This window comes from Pyrgilauda ruficollis, unplaced genomic scaffold (assembly GCF_017590135.1).
Source record: "Pyrgilauda ruficollis isolate IOZ18807 unplaced genomic scaffold, ASM1759013v1 scaffold131, whole genome shotgun sequence".
Lineage (NCBI taxonomy): Eukaryota > Metazoa > Chordata > Aves > Passeriformes > Passeridae > Pyrgilauda > Pyrgilauda ruficollis.
Window position 1 is genome coordinate 705,364 of NW_024511544.1, and position 17,649 is coordinate 723,012.

At 46.6% G+C, this 17,649-nt stretch overlaps 1 protein-coding gene across 1 annotated transcript; it reads right to left on the bottom strand.

Annotated features, from left to right (window-relative positions):
• Positions 1-886: 886 nt before the first annotated feature.
• On the bottom strand, positions 887-16,966 carry LOC121349066 (histone H1-like). The gene is given in 4 exon segments (XM_041459138.1): positions 887-1,369; positions 1,418-1,467; positions 1,470-1,602; positions 16,922-16,966. Coding segments are annotated over 4 exon segments (711 nt in total).
• Positions 16,967-17,649: the final 683 nt, after the last annotated feature.

Here is a 17,649-nt window from a genome sequence, read left to right on the forward strand (position 1 = left end):
TGCCCTGGCTGAAAGCTGCAAAATGGTTTGGGTATAAAAGGTGCCTTGTTGGCTGTCACAATGGGGGGAGACAGAGAGACCGCACAACACTCGTGGTTCATACAGCAGAGACTTTGGTTTACACAGCTCTTACATACCCTGTCCAAAATACTCCACATTCAGACCTGGCTGGCTATGACTGGTTACCACCCAGCTCACTGACCAACAGCTGCCTGCTTGCCTTCTCCTCGGGGGTTGGCTCTCCATAGTCAAACCCTTCCTCCTTTTGTGGCGCATACAGTCCAGCTGTATGCTGTCACAGCTCCCCATTTGCTGTTTCAAAATATAAAAGCTGTGTTTATTGTCTCTCTGTGGGGCCCCTTTGCAGAAAGGACAACAAACATGGTACAAGGAGAATTAAATTCTTCACTAAACTGACAAACCTAATATTTCTAGCTATTGGTGAGTCCCATCAATTTTTTACTATGATGTCCAGGAGCTGCCAAAGGTACAATGTTGCTGTGTGGCATGCTGTAGGCTACTTACAACTTGAATGTTACAAACCAATTTAAAAACTACCAGAGGTAGCATTTTAAACTGTCAGAGGGAGCATTTCCTTTTGCTTGCGATGTCCTTAAACTGTCTGACTCTTGAGGTCCAGGTGAAGTAACAGGCAAGTTGTCATTCCAAAGGTCTGGGACTTCCATCCAGCTGGTGCAGAGGGTTGTTACCATCGAATACCAGCATCTGTGGAAATACAATCATACCCTGTCCCGAGTGTCAAGGTCCTGTACCAGTACCTTCGGTTTAGGTAACTGGACATCACTAGAGGACTGTCATGACAAAAAATTATTTAAGATGATGGGGTTTATTTAAATGAGTAGACTCTCAATTTTTCTCAGTCATCTTAATTCTTTTTTGGCACTGCCTTCTTTGCCTTGGCCGCTTTGGGTTTGGCTACCTTAGGCTTGGCTGCATTGGGCTTCACCACTTTCGCCTTAGCTGGGCTCTTCACTGCCTTTTTGGGGTGCCCTGCCTCTGTGGCTCTCTTGGGACTCTTGGCTGCTATCTTGGCTGCTGTGGCTGCTGGCTTCTTCGCCTTCTTGGGGCTCTTCTTCACTGCCACTGCTTTCTTTGGCTTCTTGGAAGTGCTAGCAGGCTTCTTGGCCACCGGCTTCTTGGGCGTGGAAGCTGTCTTTTTCTTCGTTGCCCTTTCTTTTGTCTCACCTGGCTTCTTGTTCAGCTTGAAAGATCCAGAGGCACCCATGCCCTTGGTCTGCACCGAGGCGCCATTGCTGACGAGGCTCTTGAGCCCCAGCTTGGTGTGGCTCTTCTTCTCCACACTGCAGCTGCCAGCAGCCAGCGTGGCGAGGGCGAGTCCCCTGCGCTCCTTGGAGCGGACGCGGCCGTGGTGACACCGGCCCCGCGGGCCCACGGCCTGGGAGCCGCTCGCCGCCTCCTTCAGCTCCTCGGTGACACCGGGCCCGCGGCCTGGGAGCCGCTCGCCGCCTCCTTCAGCTCCTCGGTGGCGGCCCCGGCGCGGGCGGCGGAGGCGCAGGGCGCCGTGTCCAGCGCCGTGCCGCCCTTCACCTGCTGCCCAGGGGAACCACTCCGGCTGCCCGCCTGCGTTCCCACCGGGGACGGGCTCCCTGCAGCCAAACCCTCCTGCTCTTATGACACTGCAGTCCAGCTGTGTGCTGTCATAGCCGGCCAAAAGGCCTCCCGGCCCTCCCTTCTGCCCGCAGTAAAACCCTGTCAGGAATTCCCTGGGAAGGCTGGTTTGGCTTTGTCCAAAGGACAAAGCTGCTCTGTCCAAAGGACAGTGGGATGGGCACCTCCTTGGGAAAGGAGCAAGGTTTAATTCCATGTGCTGGAAGGGATGTGGTGTGACTGGGCAAATCAGCTAAACTCTACCTTTTTTCCCTCTCAAAAATGGGGAATATGCCATCCCTTATCCAAGCTACATGAACACAAAAGCCTGCTCGGTTTTTTGTACACTTCTAATAGAAATAAATGCTACCTAAACATCTACAGTATGAGTTTAGGGTATTTCCTGTTTGCTTTAGTTTTTTCTTGTTTCTTTTTAGAAAGAACTCAAACTGATTTTGCTACACCCACCAACTCTTTTTTTTTAACTCTTTTTTCTTCCCAGTAAAAGATTTTTCTTAAGGATTATAGACTAATTTTACTGTACACATATTGCACTGAAACAACTGGTAACTTTTTCTTGTGCCTACTCAGACAGCGGGCCCCTATAAATAGTATTTCACATGGCAGGCATATAATATCCATGTTCTGTGGTCTCTGCCAACAGTTTGAGGCATGGAAATGAGGTTAATATTAATCTAAAAAACATATTTTATTTGGAAACCCTTCTCTGCCTTTTCCCATGTTGCTGTGGGAGAGGTGGGAAGCAGAGATGGACAGCAGCTTCATCCCTGGGAACAGATGGAAGGTGCAAAGCAGACATCTTCAAGAAGAGCTGACATTTTAAGCACTATCGAGTCTGCAGGGAGAGATAATATCGTTCCTGAGACATAATGATATACTTGGAAGAGCAGACAAGCTTTACAGCATGCAAGCTGAAAAAGCATTTTGAGCCTGAATGCTTATTTCTTTTTATCATTCTATCCCTATGTGCAATAAAGATGTTATTGCCTCCCTCAAATTTGTCTTGCTTGTATCCCAAGACCTTCATGTCCAAAATTATGTCAGATTTCACTTTCCAACTTGCTTTCCTCTCCTTGTTATTGATGTCTGCATCTTCCCACTTTCAAGGCAATGGTGCATGTCCTGGCCATGTGACACAGGATAAAGAGAGCAAGGGTTTCTTTATTATTTGCTGTCCTCATTTCTTTTACTGATGAATGTTTATTTATCCATCAAGTCAGAATAAGCAGTGATTTGCTCTGGATCCTAATTTCAATTATGGATATCTTAAGTACTTGAGTAATAGTGCCATTGTTTGTTATTAGGTTTTAAGTAACAGACATGAGTAAATAATAAGACAATATAAACATAAATCTACTTAATTATCTGAGCCTTAAATTCCAGGCAATAATACCTAATCTAAAAAAAGAAAATAATGTGAATTACTAACATCAGAGAGACTTCAGAAACAATCTGTCTCTTATTAAATTTAAGTGGGTCAAATCCTGCAGCTCCTCAGCGCAGGGGAGAGGTTTGTTCAAGGATTTCAATGGACTACACCATGTTAAATGATGACAGAGGGGGTGATAAATGCAATGTGTTCCTCATTAGGACAGGCAAAGATGGGCTGGTAAATGATTGGTACAGATCTAATGATTTATTTGCAGAAGTACTGAGAAATATTCAAGCCCTAACTTAAGCTGTACATTGGGATGATACTGAGTTTGTGCAAAACTTGAGTCTCAGAGAGTTGAATCTTACATTATTTGTCTTCTACATAAGCAGAAGTAATAGTAATAAAGAATAAAAATGTATAACCTAATAGATTGATTGAAATTACAACCTCAGGGATTTTCTTCATCAAAAACTGGCAGTCAGGAAGACTTTAGTGCTGGCTGGGTGTTTTTCATTAACTTCTGAAGAGCTCGTCTTTGAGTGAAGCATTAATAGAGAGTAAAGTGGAAAACTGACAAAAGCCTTCAATGTTTCTTGGGTTTCAGCACTTTGAGTTGATCCTGTGGCACCTCTGAGCCCAGCCTGTTGTGCTGTGCAGATCAGATGAGCTTCCCTGGATCACCAGGACCCCAGGGCACCATCCTTCCTCCAGAGTTTCCTCCCTCCCTGTTTGAAATGGGAGGAATAACACTCCATTAAAACATTGCCTGTGCTTCTGCAGCAGCACAGGGAAAGAAGAGCTAACTTGGGAAGCAACCACATTTCCTGCTGTGTGTGAGCTCTTGGAGGGGTGATGGTGCAGCAGTGGTCCTTTCCAGGACAAAACTGGTTTTAGTACTGGGAAGGAACAAAGGGCAGCCACAGCTGGGAGGGAGACAGGGCAGGATGAGAAGGAAGGAAGGAAGGAGCAGGGAAGGGACCAACCTCCCCCAGGAAAGGAGCCCTCAAGGCAAAGATGATAGTCAAGGTCAAGCTGTCAGAGACAACCACAACCTCTTATATAAAACTGATGGCAGCTGTTCCAGGGCTTGGAGCATGCCAGTGTTCCTCAATTTATTTTACATTCCCCTGGGGCAGTGATACATGTGCTCTCTACCCCTCAGATGTGTGAAGGGAAATGAATTTCTGCTCCCTGCAGTGGGAATCTGGAGGGCTCTGACTGAGGCAGAGGAGGGGAATGGACCTCAGGAGACTTTTAGAGATAAGTTTGCTGTGAGGACAGGGGTGGGCTGATGGGGGTCCCAGCACATATGGCTGAGAGGGAACTGGTTTGCAGTTGTCTCACTGCTGTGCTGAGATTCACATCTTTGGAGTCTTTCAGGAGAGGACTGCAAGCCTCAGAGCAGTGTTGGAGCTGCAGCTTTGCTGTTTCAATCTGCATGAGTTTCAGAAGCAGCCTTCTACCTAAGCAAGTATTTCAGTATTGAATTAATTAGCAGTTCTCTTACCACAGCACTTTCACAGGAACTCCATCCCACACCTGCACCCCTTCACCTTTTCTGGCTGCAGCCCCAGCCAGTTTCTCAGCCAGGCTCGGGGGTGCCAGCACTACTTGCCCTGAGCCCAAGTCCTGCCTGCTGTAATCCACTGCCTTTGCAGAGCAATCCCCACAATGACCTTGCTTAACGACCTCACTGCAGAGCCTGGTGCTCAGTCAGCCTCTGCAAAGCTGCTGGGGCTGCTCTGGCCCTGGGGACAGGCTGGGTCTGCAGTGGGTAGCTGGGGGTGCTCACAGGGCGCTCATGTGCTGTGCAGTGGGACAAGAAGGACAGCACACTGATTCTTTTTAATAGAGGCATTAAAAAGGAAAGATCTCCTGCCCACTTATTTCACAGCACCCATTTCCTGCTTGGTTTTAGTGTTCCCTCTGGCTCTGCAAATGTTTTCCAGGTCGAAACAGAGGAGAAGCTGATGGCCACTGCCCCCAGTTATAAATTAATGTAACTGATGTAGCCTGGCTGCCAAAGAAGGTGTGAGGACTCCTGAGGTGAGCAGCATGCTGAGCCTGTGCTGCTCTGTGAAACAGGCAGGCAAAAACTGCAGGATGCACAAGGGGGATCAAACACCTTCCCAACACACTGGGCAGTGCAGGTCACCAGTTTTCGCTAGAGCCACCAGGTTGAGCCCCTCTGCTCTGAACCCCGGCTGGGAGAGCTGGGGATACTCACTTGGAGAGGAGAAGGCTCCAGGGAGAGTTTGGAGCCCCTTTCAGGGCCTAAAGGGGCTCCAGGGGACTGGGGAGGGACTGGGGACAAGGGATGGAGGGGCAGGACAAGGTGGAATGGCCTCAACCTGAAGGAGAGTAGATTTAGATTAGATTTTAGGAAGAAATTTTTCCCTGTGGGAAGAGCTACCCTGAGAGCGGGAGGCCCTGGCACAGGGTGCCCACAGCAGCTGTGACTGCCCCTGAATCCTTGGAAGTATGCAAGGCCAGGTTGGACACTTGGAGCAGCCTGGGACAGTGGAAAGTGTCCCTGCCCATGGGGGTGGGAGAGGATGGAGTTTAAGTTCCTGCCAAGTAAACCATTCCAGGACTCTGTGATTTATTTAACTCTAGAGTTACTGGTAGCCTCTCATTTCCATATGTTCCCTGCATTACTACAGTTCTGCCCTCTGGCCTTTTATCCCTTCCCTGTGCAGGAGCAGGAGCAGGCAGGGAGCAAAGGGGCTGTGAGGCTCAGCCTGCAGCCAAGCCATCCTGCTCTTCTCAGATAACATTGTGCCAGGGGAAACAACATCTAAGAGTTACAGATAGGCCAGAATGACAACAGCATCGTTAAAGCCTTTGTCATTCATGATGAATCCTTGCAAGAATTGTTCCTCAGCTTCAGAGGATGAAGGTCTCTTTTTAAAGAGGAGCATCAGCTGATCTAAACCCAGATAAAATTCACAGCACTACGCTGCATTCATCAGCACAAAGAGTCAGAAAGGTGCTGGGTACCACTGTCTCACACAGGGAAAAAAGTACAGCCGCATCAGACCTCACAGCTTCAGGGTTTCTTTTGGAGCTAAACAAACTTCCAGCAATTTTCCAGCCAGGGATTAATTTCTATTGTGCTCTTGCTTTTCAGACACAGCACTGCTACTCCTGGGGCTGTCAGACTGGGGCTGGGCCGTGCATCCCTTTGGGAGCAGCAGGGTTACAGGGGGATCTCTTCTATGTAACACTTGGTGCCCCTTGAGAAGTGTGATCCAAACAAGAAAACAACTTGCTGGAAGTCTTCCATCCAAACTGGTGTTCTAGAACTCATTTATTTGTTTGAGTGATCTAATGAAAGTCAAACAAAATCCAGAATAATATTTCTTCCACCAGAGGGACTTTTTTAGCATCTTTGGGAACTGTGCAGTATGACAAGAGGTAGGAGAGAAAGGGAACATGCTGGACTGAGTAATGGCAATTGTGATGAGTGTATTTCAGCTACCTTAAATATACAACTTACTGTAAAAGAAATAAAGAGCAAATCTGAGGAACTATTATTTTTTTAAACATCCTCCAGAGTGATTATTTGTGATAGATGTGCTTGTTGTGTTCCACTTCCATAAAACATGTACGTAGGCAGGTTTCTGAGCATCACATCCTCCAACTCCAGCACAGGAGTTTGTGCTGAGGGAGTGTTTTGGTTTGGGAAGGGAGGAGTAGAGTGTGGGTTATTTTTAGGGGTGTTGTTCCTTTTTTTTCTGAATAGGGAAGTGGAATGGTATTGAAGAAAATGGGATGTAAAAGAAAGGAAACTGGAATGGCATTGAAAGCAGGAGTACTCCCTTTCCCTTCCACAGCAGGAGGGAAGCCAGCAGACCCCCTGTTACCCCAATGCACTTACTCAGAGCACTAAGAGCTGTGCAAACTCTTTACATGGATGTGCTTATCCAAATTCCTTCATGCCTGAGAACGTGGTCAAGCATGGGACCAGGCTGCCAGGGCAGTGGGGGAGTCCCCATGCCTGGAAGTGTCCCTGTTCACGTGTGGATGTGGCACCTGGGGACACGGTTCAGTGCTGAGCAGGGTGGTGGTGCTGGGCTGATGTTTGGATTTGATGATCCTAAATGTCCTTTCTGACCTTGATGATTCTGTGATTCTCTGTTTGTCTGGGAGATAATTCAGACAGGCTGTCCTATAAAATTATTAAGTACAAGTAGAAAGAGACTTTTACTCTTCTGTCTCTACTAATTTGAGCAGCCAGCTTGAATTCTTTTCTCTCTCTAATATTTTCCTCTGATTGCCTTCATATTCAAATTTAAATTAAACCAAAGATAACTGGCCAGAAGTTCTCACCTTTAGCCTGTGGATGCTTTTGCTATCAGCTCTGGTGTGTCATGCAGCAGCAGTGCTGCTGCCATGAAGGAGCTGCTGGTGGAAAGGTTGAATGGAGCTTTGCTGATACATGGCTCATAAATCTGAGGAAGTCAGAGTTCTGATTTACACTTTAATTAAAGTATGTATCATACATATATTAAAATTCAAATGCTTAACTAATATAAAGGTCAATGGAATGCAGAAGCTGCTCCCTTCCTACATTTTTAATTTCCACATTTTGGTTCACTCACTCAAATGTGCACACAGAGCGATCAGGAAACTTAATCCAACAGTTTATAAGGAAAGATACAGTGATGTGTCTTAATCTAAATTCAAATTACTTTCTTCTGGGGAAAAAGTCATAGCTGTCAAAACCATTGCTGTACTAACTGTAAATTTATCACTTTTGTTACATAATCTCTGGGGAAATTAGATTATAAAACCTGTTTCTGTTTCTTAATGCTTATACACCAAACAATAAAAATTTGCCTTGATTCATAACCTGTTAGACTTCATTAAAAAAATACGGAGCCCAGAGATTTATGAATAGCAGTGACATTGACGTAGCTTCATTTGCAAAGAAATTACATCCATAGCTCTGCATTAATCTGTAAATGCTTATGAATGAGAACTTATTTATAATTGTTGGGAAAAAATATTTGTAGGATTTACAAGTGAGATATGATTCATCTTGGGGAGTTTATCATTTCAATTATATACAATTAATACCAGTCATAATTTAAGACTTCTGGTTGATGAAAGGCTGTGTACATTGACTAATTATCCTACTTTTCAGTTAGACATAAAGAATATTGTGCTTTGAAGAGTTAAAGGACTGCAGGTTTTCATCATGTAATAGCAAGCAATGGCACAGATCTGTTTTATATGATACAGATAATTCTTTTCTGCTAATTAACTAAGCACAGAATTCAGCACTTGCAAGGGCAGACTGTCAATGTGAGGACTAAAAACTTTTGTAGTGAATGTGAAAACACAGTTTTATGGTTGTAGGTGTTAGTATCTACCTGGTCTCTCCTTCCTAGTCTGTACTAACACCAGTTTGCAGCATCAGACCTGGGGCACCTGCTTGGTCCTTTCCACTGCTGGGGGGCTTGTGGCACAGGGAAGCTGTGCTCAGCAGGGACAGTGACACCGTCCACCCACACCTCCCTGTGTTCCACATCTCAGGCAGTTTCTTGCCCAGATTAAATCAAGTTGGATGCTATGGCACCAAAGGTTTGTCTCCTGCAACAGGAATGACCAAGGGAGAGATTTTCTCTGCAAACCCCCTTTAATAATGAAATCTATGCTCCTGAGACTGTAAATGCCATAAGGATGCAGCTGCTGTCCTGGCTCTGTATTCCCTGGGAAACTGGGTTACATTTGCAAATAAATTTGCTTCTATTTGTGTTTTGTATCTACCAAAGCACCAGTCCCAGGGAAGACTCCTTAGTATCCATTCCAATGTCCTTGACCTTGTGTCTGCCTAAATCCTGACTCTGAAATGGGAGGAGGGATGTCTCCACAAGAATATTTTAACAATCACTGGGAAGACTGGACAATGATATGAGAGAACAGGGGTTTCTTTTGAATGCATGATGTAGAAATGGGAATAATTATAGTGCCTATGAATGCTTCCAGGCTGTTCTCTGGGCCCAGGAAGTCCTCAGTACAAGAATTACCAATCCAAGTTTTTGCAGCACGACAATGTCCCTCAGTTCTCTCAATGTCAAACCATTCAGTGCATTGCTAAAAATACTTTCCTTGTGCACAAAGCCAGCCTACATGACAGCCTGGCGTGCTTTGAAGAGGAAACCATCTGAGCTGCCTGCGCTGATTGACTACTCCAAAAAAGCTTTCTGCAGAGAGCTGTGCAACTTTCTGAATGGATTAGCTGTGGCCAGGCTCACAGGCCCTCTCAGCTGTGGCCAGGCTCATAGCCCTTTCTGTGCATGGACAGACAGGCACTGCAGGTTTACTGCATTTTAACTTGGAAGTTTGGACACTGCAAATGGTGGCTCTTAATTTTGCTTTTGAAATCTGTTATGCTCAAGAATATAAAAAAGTTATGCTCATCTTGTCAGAGAACTAGAGCCCCTTATGTGTCTGGGGAACAATCAAAGCTGCTGGCACGTGTTTGGGTGGTTTAGAACAAAACATCAAAAAAACCTGGCAAATAAATTAATTGTTCAAATGCTGTTAGTCGATGTCAATGTTTGTACAGTATTTGATCTGAGGCTGACAAAGGTCTGAATGAAGCAATGCTTGACTTTGGGGAGCTTCCATTTCTACTTGCAGAGAAGATCTTGTGCTCTCTGGTGCAGCCAGGGCATTTTGGAGCACTGAGAGCAGGAGATGACACTGGCTGAACACTTGGGACAGAGCTGGAGCACGCCTTAGGACAAAGGACAGGAAGTGGAGGAGAAAGTAGGGCTGAGGAGGATGAAGTGGGGAACCAAGAGGGGAACGAAGCAAGTGGCGTTGCAGATGATTGTAGTCTTAATTAGCTTTTTTCTGTAGCCACCTCCTACTGAGATGCTGTGGCAGCACTCTGAGGAGGCTGATGGAGTTTGGAAGTATCCTGGATGGATGAGATCCTCCTGAAATTTGTGTTGAAGATTTTGCTATTTCTGGAAAGGCAAATAAGCTTCTCAAAATGGCAAATGTTTGAATGGGCCTTAATTGGACCATAATGTAAATTCTTCTTTTTTTTCTTTGGTTTTTTTTTTTTTTTTTTGAAGGTAGGCCAAAGCTGGGATTGAGCAAGAGACATCAAAGTAAACTGGAGCTAAATGCAGCTGAGGGAAATGTGAAACTAATTTACAAAACCCCAAGTCACTTTATGATCTGAATAAGAGAGATCAGTGCTGGAATCTGTAACACAGTTCCTGCATGGCAAAGCCAAGAGCACTGAGAGGAATGGTTCAGCAAATCACTTGCATATGAGCCAGTCCAGGCAGCAAATGGTTCATCTGATAATTTGCTGCTTTAAATGTGGAGCCGAGTTGGTCTTTGTGCTTTCATACTTGCAGTCTCTATTTAGTGACACTTTCAAATTGCAGTTTGAAATGACTTTGCAATATTGTCTTCCTAAGGACAACTACCTCTTCAGAGATTTGTGGTATTGTCATTATTCCTACTGATAATCCTTATTTTCTAGCACTTTGGATGGACCTGTTCCTATTGATTCAGTGTTGTGACTTGACATCTTGATGAAGTTTTCAGGTACCTTCCCACAACCCATGGCCACAGGAGAGTCCCAGGAAATGCTGCTGGTATGAGGGTGCCCTAAGGCTAAAAGCAGAGGACAAAAGCAAGGGGACCCCACTTGTATCTTTTTTAAGATGCCACATCCCTAGAAGTGTCCAAGGCCAGGCTGGACAGGGCTTGGAGCCACCTGGGCTAGTGGAAGGTGTCCCTGCCCATGGCAGGGGTGGAACAGGAGGAGCTTTAAAGACCCTTCCAGCCCAAACCAGTCTGGGATTCTGTGATTACGGGCCTTTCTCAGGCCCTGGATCACACAACTGCCATCAGGGTCAATCCTGAAACCAAAATACTTGGAGCTGTACACACAGGGCAGTACAGAAATGTGAGAGCACCCTGTAATTGCCAAGCTGACCTCATAGAGATGTTCTTCATAGCATCCATACAGGTTCTCTGTTCAAGGCAGGGCTTTGGAATATTCCTAACTTGGCAGACACGTTCCAGGTGCTGCATTTTGATGGGTGCTGGTGGCTGTCCTGCCCTGGACACTACTGCATCCTCCTGGGAACAACACCCAGCCATTGTCTTCAAAATCCCCAGCCAGGTTCTCAGCCAAGCAAGGAAGAGTCTTTGATAGCTGCGGTGCTGAACATGCTGAAACCCAGCTGTGTTACCAAAGAGTGTTATTTCTTCTTTGAAGATCCTTTCAGAAAAGCTGATGAATTAAAATGCTTTTCAGATCACAGAAGGAGCTGAATATCCATTTCGTGCCTCCCTCTCACAAAAGGAGCCGCAGTCATTACAGAGAAGCCAGCGCCTGTCTGCTCGTGATGGATGTGTGCAAGTGAGAAGTGAAAGTTCCTTTTATTCTCAACAGCCAAGTGCCACAGTTAGAGTTTCAACCTCTTAATCAATCAGTGTCAGCCAGTGTCACAGTCCCTCAGCACCTCAGTTAGCTCTGCATTTCCCATTACTCCCATTACTGCTCCTGCTGCTGCACGGGCTCTGCCTCACAATTCCTGCATCAGGAGTGGGGAAAACTCTCTGTGCTGGAATGGCCTGCTGGGCTTTGGGACACTCCAGTGTCTGCTGCCTTCTCAGCTGGCTAGAGAGGGCAGGGGAGAGAAAAAGAAGAGGAGAAGAGGAGGAGAGGAGAAGAGGAGGAGAGGAAGAGGAGACGAGGAGGAGGGGAGGAGAGGAGGAGAGGAGGGGGAGGGGAGGGGAGGGGAGGAGAAAGGAGAGAACTACAGCATTGTGGGTGAATGTCTCAGTGTGTCGCTCAGTCACTGGAATTACCCAAGGAGGCCAGGATGGGGATGAGTGGCGCAGCTGCAGCACCTCTCTGCTGCTGGAGCCCTGCTGGAGTGTCAGACAGGGCTCGGGTTGTCCTTCAGCAGAGCTAATCAGCTCGTGACCTTCAGCTCTATTGCAGTCTCTAATGTGAGAACTGCAGTTTAAATCAAGCCAAGCAGATTGCTTTTGTCATTTAACTTCATGCTGCAGCCTCACTGCACTGCTCCCAACCCTACCCTCACCTTTCTCATCTTGGACTGACTGCCCAAAGGAGTTAGGGAGAAGCACTGTTTTCAAAACATGCTGCTTCTAGAACAGGAAAGCAGCACAGGGCTCTTTTAAGGGCTTGCTCTTATGTGTGGTCTAGAATTTTTTCCTTTGAAGAATGTAAGTCTTAAAAAAACCACAGTTGCAGTGAGAAAAAACTAATGGTGGAAAAATCATTTTCTACTTGACAAAGCAGCATAGTTCTCTACTCTGAACAAAATCCTGAGGGAGGCTGTGAAAATCTGAGTCTGTTGCCTCCTAAACCAGTCTCTAGGAGAAGGTTAACCTGCAGTTTTTGTGAGCTCGGCTGGGAGTTGGAGGGTTTCCACTCTGAATGACCTTGTGTGGGTGCCACAGACACACGAGGCCCTGCGGGGCCCTGCCTTCCTCCCTTCAGCCCCCACCCTCAGCGTTGTTGTGACGGTCAGAGAGGGGCTTAAGACGCTCTGAGCAGATTTCTGCCCCCCCTGCAGACAGCGAGCGCAGGCTGTACCTGCAGACCCTCCGGCTGAGCAGCCGGGGCTGCGGTGTCCCTCACAGAGAGGTGTGAGGGTGGTGTCCGCACCGCCCCGGGAGGGTGAGCTCCCAGTGCTGAGACCTGCTCCGCTGCTGCTGCTACTGCTGCTGCTGCTGCTGCTGCTGCTGCTTTAAACGCTTCTCATTTCTGTTCCTCTCGGCTTGCCCGGGAGCCCAGCGCTGCCCGGGCTGCGGCTCTGCTCTGCCGCGGTCCGAGACCCCCCCCTAGCGCACAGCCCTGCTGCACTGCTGCAGGCGGGCACTTCGCTGGCGGGCTTTTCAAAATTCCCACCTTGGGAATTCCATCCCAGACCCTCCCCACCCTCTCAGCCAGGAATTCCTAATTCCCAATATCCCATCTGTCCCTCCCCTCTGGCAGTGGGAAGCCATTCCCTGTGTCCTGTCCCTCCATCCCTTGTCCCCAGTCCCTCTCCAGCTCTCCTGGAGCCCCTTCAGGCCCTGCCAGGGCTCTGAGCTCTCCCCGGAGCCTTCTCCTCTCCAGGTGAGTATCCCCAGCTCTCCCAGCCTGGCTCCAGAGCAGAGGGGTTTCCCTGGGATAAGCCAAGTGACCTCCCCTGGATTCACCCCAAGAGGTCCATGTCTCCCTTGTGCTGTGGCCCAGAGCTGGATGCTGTCCTCCAGGTGGAGTGGGACACTCCAGAGGGCTCAGCTGATGCCTTGTGAAGGCTGCCATAGAACACAGGCTGGACAGAGCTAAAGAATAAAGTAGGGATTTATTGAAAAGCCTCAATGGATCCACCTTGGGCAGCACAAGAGCCCAGCCAGGGCTGCACCCAAGATGAACCAAAATGGTCCCAAAATGGACTCAGGGTGAACCAAAATGGTCCCAAAATACACAACCGTTCATGGGTTCTCTCCCTGGGATCAGCTCTGCTCCATGTGCACATTGCAGTTCAGTGTCCAATTCCAGCTCAGCCCCTGCACTCCCATCCTGCTTGTTTTTCTCTCTCCAGCCCACGGGCTTTGTGCTCTTGGACTGAGATTTGGATCATTTGTCCTTGGTCCCCAGCTGGAGCAGGAATTGTTTTGTCTCCCTGCTCTGTGCAGAGAGCTCACCATGCCCTAATGTGAACCCCAGACCCACACACTAAAGCAGCCCAGAATCTGAAAAATATAAAAGCTGAAACCAGGGGCATCACAGTGACCTCACAGAGGTTTGGATTGGGGTGCGTTAACTGCAGACACGCATTCCTGAACAAAAGAAAAGTCAAACTGGACGTGTGTTGCAAAGAGCAAGGATGGGTTTAGATCCATGCCCCTCTGAGACATGAGGCACACTTATTTTTCTGCATAGATTAAGAGGAATTTATATTAAACTGGAGCCACATAAATAATCTCATTGCTGAAAGATGTTACTGAGGGGAGTTTGGTTTCCTTCACCCTGAGCAGTGCAGAGCACAGCTCAGCACTCCCAGCTCTTCCTGAGGCAGGTTAGCTGTGCCTTGGGATGTTGGCCAACCCATCTGATTAGCGAGTTACTTATTTATTCAACACTTATTTCTAAAAATCCCAGGCAGATTAAAATTTGGCAAATGCTAAGCTGCTGGAGTGAGTGATGCAGAGAATAATAAATGGAGCAAAATTAATCCAACTTCCTCTTGGAAACTTTGCAAATATGCATATTAAATCATGCTTGAATCACAATGAATATAAAAAGTAAATGTTCACCAATACACAGTGGCCATTTACAACCCTGTTCCCTGTAAATCCAGAGTTTACAAGGCATGTAAATCCTACACAGTCCCACCTCCACAGTAAATCAAAAGGAGGAGGATTTGTGGTATGCCAGTAGCTACTTCATACTTCTCTGCAGGATGTTTTGCTAAAAGGAATCCTCCAGGAGAATCTGCACAGGGTGGAGACCATGCCCAAGAGAAAAAAAAAGGAAGAAAACTTTCTGAAGAATGGCCTCTTAGATTTCCATTTTAGTTTGTAAACTTCTTATTGGTACATTCTTATAACAGTCTGAAGGAGTTCTTGTTTTAAAAAAATTTAAGACCTCTGGACTGTGAGCCAGGATGTCAAGCTTCTACCTTATTTATTCTTTAGTGTTAAAAATAAATAAATACACCTGCATCAGTGCTAAAAAACCCAGAACACAAATGCTGAGGTGGCTTGGATTAGCCTGGGAAAATGCCCCCAGTTTTTGCAGAATGTTCCTGCTGGCAAAGAATGAAAATGTATAAAAAAGGGCATGGTGGTTTGTCTTACAGAGATATGTGAGTGCATTGTACCCTTTCAACAATGACAAACAACTCCAAGTTTTTTGTGATTTGATTTCTAACTTTTGCTCCCTTCCACTTGGTTTTACCCTTATCCTCAATGGCTCATCTGTGCAATTAATCCCTCCACCTGCTGTAATAGTTGTGGGTTGGTTTTATTTAGGGGGTGTATTTTGTTTTGAGGTTTTTTTGGGTGGGTGAAGATGGGCTGGGTTTTGTTTTGTTTTTTGGGTTTTTTGTGTGTGTATTTGGGTTTATTTTAGTTTTTGTTTGTTTTGTTTTGCGGATTTTTTTTTTTTTTTTTGTGAGTGGAAACTTTTCTATTTGTTTTGTTGTTGTGGGTTTCTTGTGGTTTATTTTCTGTTTTATTATGTTTTATTCTTTCTTCAGAAAAAAAAATCTTAAATAATAAAGGAGGGAGGAAGGTAATGTACAGTTGAGTAAGGACATGAATGGAATTGAAATACAGAGATGGAATTAAGGTAATTTCCCTCTCTCTAGGTGTTGCCTTTCTCTGTATTTCCTATATGTCTGAGGAGTAAAAGCAGGAGGGAACTGGTGTGGCCAGCATGTAAGAAGAATTAGGGGTTTCTTTTGCTGGAAATGCCTTTGGGTACCCACACTGGAGGTGCAATGAACATTATGAAGGCTTCCAGCTCACGTTAAATTGAAGTCTGCACATCCAGTCAGGAGTCTGCTTCTAACCCAGCTCTGGTTTTGATTAAATACTGAGGAAAAGGGTGAGAAAAGGTGCTGTTTATAGCTGCATACACTGATTTCAACGTTTTGTTTTCTCCCTGTAGTGACACTGCTCACCTGTCTTTCAGCTGCATGGGAAAACACTTGGTTTATTCTGCTGCTGGCATTCTCACCCAGCAGATTCACCTGCTGGCAGAGCTGGGTGGCAGGGAACCCCTGCCAGCTGCATATTGCAAATAAACATTATGGATTTTAACGAGCAGTTCCATAAATCAGCTGTCTGGAAGCAACATTGCTGCTGCCACCCATCGGTTCAGAGGAGAGTCCAACCCACAAATCTCCTCACCCTGCAAGGACCATTCCCTAGTACACACTTTGCCCTCATAACTAATTGATGATGTGAAAGGAGGTTCCTGTATGTTGGTGATAAATAGATCATCTGCCATATAAAGTAGTCTGGTTCAAGCTCAGAACCTGCTTGCAAAAGAATAAATAAGTTCATCAGCCACTTTCCAATATCAGATTTTCTAATCCCTAAGCCAGTCCTTGAACCTTTTGCTCTAATTGTTTTTATTCTCCCTGTGGTAGCATAAAGTAATCATCTTCTAGTCTTCCTTTCTGCCTTTAAATCACTTCACTTGAAATTTTTTTTTGCAAAGCATCAGTTTCTTCCTCCTTATTTCAAAACAGGCTGCAGTCAGTTTTCATAAGTGCAAAATAAATCATCTGTAAAAACAATACTACCAAGTTTGTGATAGATCATGTCCAGAAGGAATAAAATAAACCCAACCCCTGCACTGGCAGTGCTGTTACTGATGGCAGAGTGATGTGTTTTGTCATCTGCCTGAGCTGTGGTGGTTCTGAAGAGGAATCACAGTCCCAGAATGGTTTGGATTGCAAGGGACCTCAAAGCCCATCCATGCCATGGCAGGGACACCTTCCACTGTCCCAGGTTGCTCCCAGCCCCAGTGTCCAGCCTGGCCTTGGGCACTGCCAGGGATCCAGGGGCAGCAACAGCTGCTCTGGGCACCCTGTGCCAGGGCCTGCCCACCCTCACAGGGAACAAATCCTTCTAACTATTTCATCTGTACCTGCCATGTTTTATTTTAAAACCATTCCCCCTTGTTCTGACACTATGTGCCCCGAAAAATATGAGCCCTGCAGCCTGTGCCAAGAGCAGGAGGAGCTGGGTAGCAGGAGAGGAAGTCTGGGGGTCTCATTATGGCACAATTTTTTGCATTTTCCTGCCTTTTCCAATGACTAGAAGCACCCAGCAGAGAAGGAGCACGTGGCAGAGCTGTCTCCCTGTGCACTGGCTTACCATTGCCTCTTCAACCCTGCAGGTCTCTCCAGGTCTGTCACCCATGTGCTCACCACAAACAGCTGAGAGTTTATTCAGCTCACCCTTCTGAAGGCTTTAGGATCCTCTGGATTGGGGTGGCGGTGCCAGGTAAGCAGTGCAGCGGCAGCAATAACAGTCCAGGGACATCTGTTAACTCTCCAGGCCCTCGGCTCAGCTCACAGTTTTGCAAAATGGAGATTTCAGTTTTAAATATCCACCTTGCCCATAACTCTCAGAGGAGTTATGTGACTCTGGTAGCAAGAACATCAGGAGCCCAGGTGTGTTTATAAACGTGGCCTCCCCAGGGAGCAGTGATGGAAGCAGCTCTGTCAGTGCTCACTGGGCCGTTCTCACCCTCTGTCTGATGGAAACCTCGGCTTGCTGCAGGCAAACCCCAGCCTCAGCCTGTGCTGGCTGCTGGTGACGAGTTCAGCCCCTTTCCCTCATGAGCTTTGTGCAGGGTGAGGGGCCAGCAGCCTGGGGAGGCTCAGGAACAGCTGGAAGGGACTGGGAGGGCTGTTCCACTTGAGTCAGCTCTCTTGCAGCATCCCCTCAGATCTCTTCCTCTGGGAAGAACAGAACGGAACTCTGAGTAACAACGGTGCAGCTTGTCCTACACCTTCTACAGTAATTTGGGTGATAATGAAATGCAGAATTTAGCTTTAGAACAGCTAGATCAGCTCTGGCAGTTTCCCAGGGGAGCACTG